The 11,478-nt window shown below is 44.6% G+C and overlaps 2 protein-coding genes across 4 annotated transcripts; both read left to right on the forward strand.

Annotated features, from left to right (window-relative positions):
* Nucleotides 1-3,563: 3,563 nt before the first annotated feature.
* LOC120956371 (DNA ligase 1) lies at nt 3,564-7,451 on the forward strand. 3 transcript variants are annotated; one of them, XM_040377784.2, is made up of 5 exons: nt 3,564-3,698; nt 3,774-3,863; nt 4,162-4,317; nt 4,386-4,820; nt 4,892-7,451. In XM_040377784.2, exons 1-5 carry the CDS (start codon nt 3,679-3,681, stop codon nt 6,786-6,788), a joined length of 2,598 nt encoding a protein of 865 aa, XP_040233718.2. In that variant the 5' UTR covers nt 3,564-3,678; the 3' UTR covers nt 6,789-7,451. The 3 variants fall into 3 exon arrangements, with proteins under 3 accessions (XP_040233718.2, XP_040233717.2, XP_040233716.2); XM_040377783.2 differs by having other exon boundaries at nt 3,565-3,698; nt 4,159-4,317; XM_040377782.2 differs by lacking the exon at nt 3,564-3,698 and having other exon boundaries at nt 3,925-4,317.
* A 1,377-nt stretch (nt 7,452-8,828) lies between these two features.
* LOC120956379 (zinc finger protein 573-like) lies at nt 8,829-11,478 on the forward strand. The gene is made up of 2 exons (XM_040377795.2): nt 8,829-9,181; nt 9,255-11,478. The coding sequence occupies exons 1-2, from the start codon at nt 9,167-9,169 to the stop codon at nt 9,891-9,893; spliced, it is 654 nt and encodes a 217-aa protein (XP_040233729.2). The 5' UTR covers nt 8,829-9,166; the 3' UTR covers nt 9,894-11,478.

Consider the following 11,478-nt stretch of genomic DNA (forward strand, 5'->3'; position numbering starts at 1 on the left):
CTTTAAACGCTTGAGCTGTTAGGGCTGCTCGGTCTGTGCTCTACCAGATGATGCCTTCGCCTTAGCGAAAACTGGAATGAGAAACAGGAATTTTTGAATGGGAATTTCCATTCTCGCGCTTCCTGTTCACCTCGATTAGCACAGCCACCTGCCGCACTATCAAGGCCACCGTCAGTTGTCACCTCACTGTCCGCGAACCTAACGCCTCAAAGGGTGGACGATTCTAACGCAAGGCGGCAGTTCTTGGATAGAAAACAACGCACACAAGCACACACGTGTCATCTAATCCGTGCACAGGCGTGTCACTTCCAAGTATCGTACGTCGTCGAGGATTAATTATTCAAATTGTACTGCAACCCCGGTCCGCCATCGCGTCACAATTTGAACAGGTTTCAGGTCACGTTGTCCACCATCTGACGTATCTTCTTTCCGCACAACACGCAAAAGGGTTCATATTGGTGTTGGTATTGAATGCTATGCCACTTTGCATAACTTTATCCTACGTCTTTGGACGATTAACTGATTGATCGACGGAAAGTTTTCGATCGGAACTCGCTAGAACTTTCTCTAATTCATAGGTTTGATTAAGGTTTGTATTTACATTGATGATATGAAACTAGTTGTAAGATACATACAATGATATATAATGAGTTTTTCTCCAGAGAAACCTGAATTCTGCACCAATAGATGGGAGATTTAATTTTACAATGCTTCCATCGTTCAGCTACTGCTATATAGAAATTCGGTTCAGAGTGAGAGCTTTGGTCGTTTTCAATTAGTGGTGGTAGCTCGGAATCGGACCTACCCGATTCCGATACCATATTTCGGAACCGATTCCGGAGCTGTTTCCGAAATTGACTCCGGAGCTAATTCCGGAATTGGAATAGACTTAGGGATCGCAATTGGCTCCGGTAACGGAATCAAAATTGACTCCAAAATTGAAATGAACTCCAGCATGAGAATCAGTTGTTGAATTGAAACAAGAAGTTTCAGAAGGGAAATCAGTCCAGGTATGTCCATACCAATGGATCGTTTACAAGTACAGGCGGTCCCCGAGATACACGTTACCTCTTATATGCGGATTCGGAGATACGCGGTTTTCTAAATTTGACAATTCTTTGAGCAAATTGTACTGATTTGACACATCAATTGCAAATTGCCAAATAATTTCCGTTTTGATCGAATGTTCAAAACTATTTCAAAAGGTTTAAAACAGTTATATTCTATCAGAATCATATCAAATAATTAATAAAGTGACTAAAACCGCCCCCTACTTGCAAAATTACACGAAAATTTGTGATATTTTAGCTGGAAATCACGAGATTCGACTTACGCGTAAATTCGAGATATGCGGTATTTTGCGGCCGTTTTCAGTCCCCATTAACCGTGTATCTCGGGGACCGCCTGTAAATTTTGATTATTTGCGGATATCAATATTCATATCACGATGCCGAAACTGGCTCCGATTTCGAAACTGATTCTGATTTCGAAGCCAATTCCGATTCCAAAGCTAATTCTGTATTGGATTCCAATTCCGGAACCAATTCCGGAGCCGATTCCAGAATCGATTCCGGAAACTAATTCCGAACCTACTATCCGGAATCGAATCCAGAAAACTTCGGGGTTAGCTGGAATCAATTCCGAATAAAACTTAATTTTTTCCATCATTAAGGAGTCGTTTAATGGGATGTTTGAGGACATTTCGAAAAGGATTATTTAGGTATGATTAAAAAAACTAAGTGTTGGTTTTTATAAATTACCGTTTTCAGCACTCTACAATTTTGGCATGAGGAAACATTTCTCTTTGACCCACTTTTAAAGATTGTTAATCTAATCACACCTCACATCTTTTCAATATTGGTTTCTAATGAGTAAAACGAGTTGCTTAAAGTAATTAGCAGTTTTCATGAAGAAACACGTTGTTTTCCTCAAACATGTAGGAGAAATTATTTAAGAGAATAACATTGCATACCTTCAGGCGCTTAGCAAATTCATCAAGAGGTACAGTCTGTTCCCGAGTTACGCGGTTTCTGCGTTCCCGACGAATCCGCGTAACTCGAATATCCGCGTAAGTCGAATTTCACGTTTCTTGACTAAAATACTATTGATTACCCGGAGTTTTTGATTTAATTTAGTACTTTTATACAGTCTATCATTTATTTGATATGATTCATTCAGAATTTGCTAATATTTCTGGCTTTTAAGCAGAAAACCGCGGATCTCCGAGTCCGCGTAAGTCGAAAACCGTGTAACTCGGGAACGGACTGTAATACGGACGTCACACGAAGCGTAAACTTTGGCGTAAACTGAATTTCAGCCATACAACTCTGAAATCTTTTGACAGGAAGTTTACGCTCTCCCATACAAATCAAGCGTAAACTTTTTGAGTTTACGCCTCGTGTGACGTCCGTATAATGATAAAGAGGCGAATGAGGATAATTGGCTCAAAGTTTTCATAAAAATATAAGAGACGAATGTCTAAAAGAAACAAAAACTCTATAATTAATCAAACAACAACAATAACGTCTCTATGAAAAAACGAAAAAAAGATAATGATCACTTTTGGGTAAAAGTATGGCTCAGCCCTCTACGTTACGCTAGCGTTACGTGTAACGCCTGTTTATCTCAAACCCAAGCAGCATTTTTTGAACGCCTGTTTTAACCGTCGTGGATGAGCAAATTGATAGATATTAATGTCTAATAATCTAAACCTTCAGCAATCATTCATAAGGTTTAGATTCATTGATAATTCATTAGAATAAAAAAGTAATTATATGCCTTGCACCTTACTACTTTTCATATCCACTAGTGTTATAGCAACTTTAAAAATATTGCTTAGCCACCTATTGGTAAAATTATGATTTTGAAATCATAATCAATGTGTTAATGTTTTTGTTAACCTAAAAAAATGTAAATGCATTTATTAACCTGTATGATTGTCCTAATAAGAGTGTTTTTCAACTAAATAGAAAAATTTCAACTAAAGACATATTGAAATTAATAAATGAAATGAAATGAAATGAAATGCAATTATGATTTAGATGACCACAAACATAGATTTGATAAAAAAAATATTTTTCAAATATTTAACTTAATTAAAAATATTTTACATATTTTTTATGTTCTACCTATTGGAAATATTACTCCAATTTAAAGTTTCAAGGGTTTTTAGATTTTTTTCTTGAATATTTCTCATAAACTATATATATTACTTGTGTTTTTAAATTTAATATCCTAGATATTGGTGAATCTATTGGTGATTTTTTTTTAATTGCATAGCAGTTGAAAATATTCTTTGTTAAAATAATGCACTCTAGTCGGTCGCGTGGATGACGAAACTACAATAAAAATGCTGCTTGGGAATATTTCAAGGCATGTAACGCTTCTCCTGTGTAACGTAGAGGGCTGAGCCTTACTTTTACCCACTTTTGTCCTCATGCTCGATCCACATTGGATTGGAAAGGCTGCCTCGCTAGGTGTAAATGCACCCTTCACAACACACTCAAGTTGTGTACAGCTTGCCTATAGCAACCTTGCACCATTCGCACGAAGGTTTGACGGCAGCTGTCAACGCTTCGGTTGACAAGTGGCGCGTAAAGACCGGCGTCATCGGCCAAAATATTTCCTTGTTTATCTACGGTCGTGTGTACGTTGCTCCCTAGTTTTTCATGTAAAATCATGTCGCAAAAGTCGATTTTGTAAGTAAAACATTCATCAAAACATTTAAACCAGTGTTTTAGCCTTAAACTTAATTGCTAATTGCGTTTTTGTAGGTCCTTTTTTGGAAAGAAACCAGCACCGTCGAATGGTACCAGCGCGGCAGCAAAACAAACCCCGGAAAACAATAATAAATCTCCCGAAAGGTAAGTAATGAGCACATTGCGGCACCTTACTATAGAAATGTACTCATTGACGTGTATGTAGGTACGTCTGGTAGACTTTGGTGGTGGCCGTCCGGGGCGCGATGATGTTGCGCAATCTAGTGAAGCTGGGACCATCGTTGCTGGGGTTGCCCCACCGCAGCATCGTATACCAAAGCAGTACAGCATTGGCCAACCATATGCGAACCATCCCTACATACACCAATCATCGCACCGCATTGACACTAAACTGTGTTTCTTCCTATCATTCCATCCGGCGCACGATTTCGGTACGCAGCAGCGATTCGTTACTGGCGAGCAAACGCTCCATCGGACCGGAAGATGACGAAGCTTCCAACTCGCCGGTGAAAGCCGTTAAGAAAGCGAAACGGTCGCGGGTCGTGTCGAGCAGCAGCAGCAGTGAGGATGAACAGGATCGCAAAGAAACGAAGAAAAGGTATGGTTTTATCGCTTCATTTATCGATTGAGCCGCACAGAACCGTTCAATTTTGAATTGTTTTGCAGTGATGTTAAGAAAGAATCGCCACCATCCCCGAAAGCCGTCAAAGCAGAACCGAAGGAAATTGTGAAAAAGGAAACAAAAACGAAAACAAGCCCGAAAAAAGAACCCGCCAGCGGGAAGGATAAAAAAGAGGCAAAGAAAACATCACCCAAAACGACGAAAAAAACCTCCCCAAAAGCAGCCACCACCGTAAAGAAGGAGGAAAATCCATCACCGACGAAGGAGAAGAAGCCGTCGGAAGAGAAGAAACCGGACGCTCCTGCCAAGCCGACCAACGGTGCGGCACGTTCCTTTTTCTTCTCCGTCAAAAAGCAGCCGGATGAGTCGGAGGGTGCGGCCGGTGGGGCGGCATCGTCCGGCAACGATGGGTCCAAGTACGATCCGTCGAAGAAAAACTATCACCCACTAAAGGACGCATTTTGGAAGCAGGGTGACCGGTAAGGTGTTAAAATTTACGTACCATTTATGTGTTACAGTGTAATTAATGCCTCGCGCCATCTCCTTCCAGCGTACCGTATCTGGCGCTCGCGCGCACCTTCCAAATGATCGAGGAAACGAGCGGCCGGCTGCGGATGATCGAGATCCTCTCGAACTACTTCCGCTCGGTGATACTGCTCAGCCCGCACGACCTGCTCGCCAGCGTGTACCTCTGCCTGAACCAGCTCGCACCGGCCTACGAGGGCGTGGAGCTTGGCATTGCCGAGTTTTCGCTCATGAAAGCGATCGCGCAAAGCACCGGCCGCAGTCTGGCGCAGATCAAGGCGGACGCACAAACGACCGGCGATCTGGGCCTGGTGGCGGAGCAGTCCAAAAGCAGCCAGCATCTAATGTTCCGACCGGCGCCGCTCTCGGTCGAGGTGGTGTTTGGCAAGCTGCGCGAAATCGCCTCCATGACCGGGTCCGCCTCGATGGCGAAAAAGATGGACAAAATCCAGTCGATGTTCGTGGCCTGCCGCCACTCGGAGTCACGCTACATCATCCGTTCGCTCGCCGGCAAGCTGCGGATCGGCGTCGCGGAACAATCGCTCCTGCAGGCGCTCGCCCAGGCCTGTGCCCTTACGCCGCCCCATGCCGATCCGCCCGTAGTGAACGCACTGGCGGGCGAGTCGGAAGCGCGCGTGAAGGCCCGCGTCGACGAGGTGGCGCTGGCGCTGAAAACCGTCTACTGCCAGTGCCCGAACTACAATCGCATCGTGCCGGTGCTGCTAGAGCACGGCGTGCAGCGGCTGAGCGAGCACTGCCCGATGGAGCCGGGCACGCCGCTCAAGCCGATGCTGGCCCACCCGACCAAGGGCGTGCAGGAGGTGCTGCAGCGGTTCGATGGGATCGATTTCACGTGCGAGTGGAAGTACGACGGCGAGCGCGCCCAGATCCATCTGCTGGCCGACGGCAGTGTGCAGATCTTTAGCCGCAACCAAGAGAACAACACGAGCAAGTATCCGGACGTGATTGCGCGGCTAGAGTTTACGCGCACCGAGCCGGTCGCGAGCGCCATCCTCGACTGCGAGGCGGTCGCGTGGGACACGGACAAGCGGCAGATACTACCGTTCCAGGTGCTGAGCACCCGGAAGCGGAAGGACGCGAATGAGGCCGACATCAAGGTGCAGGTGTGCGTGTTCATGTTCGATCTGCTGTACCTGAACGGGGAGCCGCTGGTCGAGCGACCGTTCGTCGAGCGGCGCGAGCTGCTGTACCGGCACTTCCGCGAGATCGAGGGCCAGTGGCAGTACGCGACCCGGCTCGATACGGGCGATCTGGACGAGCTGCAGCGCTTCCTGGACGAGGCGGTGCGCGGCAACTGCGAGGGCCTGATGGTGAAAACGCTGGCCCGCGAGGCGACGTACGAGATAGCGAAGCGGTCGCGCAACTGGCTCAAGCTCAAGAAGGACTACCTGACCGGGGTGGGCGATTCGCTCGATCTGGTCGTGATCGGGGGCTACCGGGGCCGGGGCAAGCGTACCGGCACGTACGGGGGCTTCCTGCTCGCCTGCTACGACGAGGAGAACGAGGAGTACCAGACGATCTGCAAAATCGGGACCGGCTTCTCCGACGACGATCTGCAGCGCCACACGGAGTTTTTCCGATCGCACGTGATAGCGGGCGCGAAACCGTACTACCGGCATGAGGCGAACGTCGTGCCGGACGATTGGTTCGAGCCGGTGCAGGTGTGGGAGGTGCTGTGTGCCGATCTGTCGCTCAGCCCGGTGCACCGGGCCGGCATCGGCATCATCGATCCGGAGAAGGGCATTTCGCTGCGCTTTCCGCGCTTCATACGGGTGCGCGAGGACAAGGGCGTGACGGACGCAACGAGCGCCCGGCAGGTGTCGGAGATGTATCTGAACCAGGATCAAATTAAGAACCAGACCGGAAGCAATGCACGCGATGTGGAGGAAGATTTTTACTGAAGCGGTTGTGTAACGGTTTTGGTGCACAGTTTGTGTGTTTTGTGTAGTTAAAATTATAGTTCGATACGATGGTGTAAATTAATAGTATCGCACGTTGGTACGAAAATGCAGTGTAATGTGTAACATCTTTCGGCTTAGATCAACACAATCAATTGAAAGTGGCGCGCAAGGCCAGACATTAAAACATTCATTATAAAATAGGTCTTTTTTTGCATATTACATTTGTAACGGTGTGTAGTGAGGTTGAATGTAGGTGTGTAACAAATTAAATTATGTTCTTAAAATAAAATGCTTTGCAAACATATTTTTGCGCCAACAAAATGTTATGAAACTTGCCAAGTTATTAGCACATTATGACCTTTTTGCTACTAAGCGGGAAAAAATAATATATTCGAACTTACTCCTTATTAAAAAATTAAGTGATTCATGTTAAGTAGTTAAGATGTTAACAAAACATAAAGATTTAAATGCATTTTGGATGCAAATTCCGCCAACAGAGCAAATGCAACACAGGAGAAGCACGATCGTGAAATATTTCAATCAGGGGTTATACACACTGTAAACCATAAAATATACTATTGTGTGTCGAACTACACCTTTACAGCTAAAATATCGGTGGTTAATTGATATTTTTGATTAAATATAGCATTTTCATTCACTTAACCATTTATTTTATACGATACGTGTCGAAAATTTTGATATTTTTGATTTTACAGCGATTTCAAAAATTTTGCATAAAAGCAAATCATTTTGCATTAGACAAATCTTGGAATAAATTGTACTGATTTGACACGCAAACTGTTACATACAGAAAACCGCGTCAATCCAAATCTTCCCAACTGGAGAAGTTGATGATTATTTGAGAAACGTAAAAAAAAAAATAATCAAAAATTAAGTGTGTGAGAGACAAAAATGAGCTAGATTCCTCCAGCTGATCTTTTTAATACACCTTGGGTTGAACCGGTCAAACGTCAAACGGTGGCAGCGATCGTACGTGAAAAGTCGCTCGACCTTCTTCGAGGTTCGCGGCAGCGATCGCACACAGCCATGCCGCCGGTGGACAGGGTTTTAGCGTGTTAGCATTTAAGTTAAATAATTGTAATACGAGACGTGTATGCCGGGAAGAGACTGCACTATATTTTAACAATCTTCTGTGCTCTTAAATTGTGTGCCTGTGCTGAGATTTCCGTATGAGAATTAGGGGTGAGAAAGTATATCTTCTTCTTCTTTGGCTCAACAACCGTTGTCGGTCAAGGCCTGCCTGTACCACTAGTGGGCTTTGGCTTTCAGTGACTAATTGATTTCCCCCCATAGCAGGATAGTCAATCCTACGTATGGCGGCACGGTCTATTTGGGGATCGAACCCATGACGGGCATGTTGTTAAATCGTACGAGTTGACGACTGTACTACGAGACCGGCCCGAGAAAGTATATACCTTTCTGTTTTCTGGTGCGTTTTGCTACAAGTGTAGATGTAGCGTGAATTATTTCACCTACACTGACAGCCAAGGTGGATTAAAAATTTCAGGTCGTGGATAAGGGCCTTTGGGGTCGCCATAGTTGAGGGACTTTACGTCATTTTAAAACCGTTAATTAATGGTTTCCGCACACAAAGCATAGCAAATGGAAGAGATTGCTTTGTTACAACGTGCATTTTTGTATGTATATTAATTTTATCGAAAAAATGAGATATATTAACAAAATATTTGATGACTTGTTTATGCACGAAATGTAAAATCCTGTGAGTAAGAGTTCTAATGTCACTTAAATTGTCCATGCGGCTTGTAGATAATGAGAAATTAATGTGAAAATTGAAAAAAAAATGATTTCTTAGTTCTTATCCTCAAAAATGTCGAAAACACAATGAATTATAAAATAAATTCACTGAATAACACAAAATAACACACTTCAATCTATGTTTCAATGTTAAATACGAACTGCCAAATCCCAGAATATATTTTTAAAGAATATTTAATCGAAAAACTGGGCTAGATAAATTATATGAACAAATTAAATAAATGTACACAAAGATTGAATCCCGGAGACCTTACGTCAGGTGACGAATTGTCCAAATGCTCCAGATTGCACTACCTGATATTTTTAAATCCACCTTGGGCCAGCAACAATGTTGCGCGCAACAAGATTAGAACCGGTGCATTACGCAATCGCAGTCAGAATACAGTTGCGTTGCGCGGGCTGCAGCACTGTTTGCGCGCCAAGCTCATCTCCGGGAAGTTGTCTGCAGGATTTTTGCTTGCGAGCGCTACTAACATTAGATCGACACACTTCCAAACTACCCCTAGCACCCCCGTAAGTGCGCTTCGTTTAGCTAAAAGTTTTGCAGACAACTTCCACCAACGTTGCTACACGCGCAAGCAATGGAGGAGCGCATGGTAAGTGACAGTGCAAATGATTACAATGTTCCATGTGCGTCTATCTAAACCATATGCACCTGATGCGTTGCAGGTGCGGCAGGCAGTGGCATTGGACTGTGAGCAGGAACGATCCGTTTCACCCGAGTGCCAAGCAGAAAACAACGGGCAGCATCGAAATAAGTTTGAGTGCGAGCATTGCGTGCCCAAAAAATACTTCCAAACAGCGCGAAATGTGAGCGTTCACATCCAAACGGTGCACTTTAACAAGGAAAACAAAAAGCGAAAGTGCCAAGAGTGCAATGGGGTGTGCAATAGCGAGAGCGACATTCCGGCACACTATCTACTGGCGCATAAGGAGCTGCCGGGACCGTACCAGTGTCTTGTTTGTCCAGCAAGCTTTTACGCGATAGCAGAGTTGACGCACCATTTCCATGCGCACACGGATCGCGAACGCGACAGCGTGTCCGTTGCGCAGGCATCGCTCTGTTACCGGATCGAAAACTGCCAGGTGAATCAGTGCAAGATCTGCCGGCAGAATTTCACCACCAAGGGTGCTATCAGGAAGCATTGGAAGATGCATACGGACCGAAGGTACGTGTGCGCGCAGTGCAGACAATCGTTTCGCGAGGAGCGACTGTATCGCAGACACGTGGCCGAGAAGCATCCGGCAACCAACTGCGAGCACCGCAACGACGATGATCTCGCAGGAAGAAAGTACAAGGAGGCTTAAATGGCACGGTGTACCGGCAGTTAATGATTTGTTCTGAGTTGGAATTTTTGGTCCATTCTCATAATTTATTCACCAAAAAGCTTTAAAGTACTAGTTTAAAATTGGCAGTTTATCTTTTTTTTATTTACTACGTTAATTTTGCTTTTATTGTTATGTTGTATTTAAACTGCGGACTGCCAGCACTGGCATCATAAAACAACTCTAGTCGCGCAGTTAGGTGTTTGATTACTCAAAGAGGATTAAGCAGAACAGGACTGATAATTATTTATGTTGTGTAATTGCTTAACAAACTAATTTTGTGTACTTATTCTTAGTCCGAGAGTAAGAAACAAACGCAAAAGAGTAGCATGAAAAGTGTGCCATTGTCTGTAGAAGAAAGTAATAGAGCAAAACAAGTCGGAGGCAGAGAGTCTGTTGAAATCTCTGGTTTCGTACAACGAAACTAACCCAACAGCGTTGTTAAGCACACAACTACTTATGAAAGTTAGAAAGTTAGCATCACTCATTCCGCTTTCGTCATTCCAAAACATCAGACGGAGATATTTGTTTGTGGAATGTATCCAAAAAGAAAAGGATACACACTGCCAATGATTAGCTAAACAAATTAAACTAAAGTATTTTATTCACTAAACATTACGTATGCAAAAAGAGAGCAAACAGAGTGACAAAACCCCATTGGCGGTTTCTGACGGCGCCAGGACCAACCGAAAAATTGGGGTGTCAGATTAGAAGAAGAAGAAGAAGAAAAAGAAGAATATTCGAAAAATGATAACTGAGAGCACCCAGTACAAGTCCAAGAAAAAATAAATAAAACGAATACAGGTATTTTTTGAACAAATACATAAAGCAGCTTTTGGTTTCCGTTAGGATTTCAATCCGAAATCATTTTTACAGCACACGAAACACTCACACACACACATACAGCAAGCATGTGCATCCTTTCCATCCCCTATCATCTTCTTCAAATTTCCAACCCAGTTCCTGCGTCGACACCATTCCCTTTCACCGGCCCCAAAAAGGACGGAGGAGAGGCAATCACAATCACGTTCCGACCGCGTGAACAGTCTTTTAAAGGACTTTGAAAGGATACCGAATGGCAGTTTGGGCGCAGGCGCAGGCGCCCCCCCCCCTTTATCTATTAGTTTGATGACATACCGTACCCAACAGAAACGGTGAACGTGGCTTGCCGCCGCCAGCAAGACACACATATCACGTTCGACCGTTCGGGCGAAGAGAGTTGTTCGAGTTGTTGCGTAGACCCGGAGGTTTGCTGTTGTTGTGCGTACAGCAGAAGGGTTTTTTTCCCTCCCCCGGGATCAGTTGTGTAGTAGGCTGTGCTGTGTTGTGTCTTCACAGCCTTGTAGTACCGGGAGCCCTCCCGAGCTGCCCGTGGCGAATCCTGTGTTTCGCTTTTCCCTCAACAAAAGAAATTTAAAAGTGCATCCGTGTTCTGTGTGGTCAGTTCCAAAGGTCCAAAAGCTTGTGATTGAAGCCACAACCCGTTCGAAACAACCCCCAAGCAGTGAGGCAAACAGAACAGCTGCAACGGGCGGTACAAGTGCAGGACCTTCTCCGTGACCTTCAC

Source organism: Anopheles coluzzii, chromosome 3 (assembly GCF_943734685.1).
Source record: "Anopheles coluzzii chromosome 3, AcolN3, whole genome shotgun sequence".
Lineage (NCBI taxonomy): Eukaryota > Metazoa > Arthropoda > Insecta > Diptera > Culicidae > Anopheles > Anopheles coluzzii.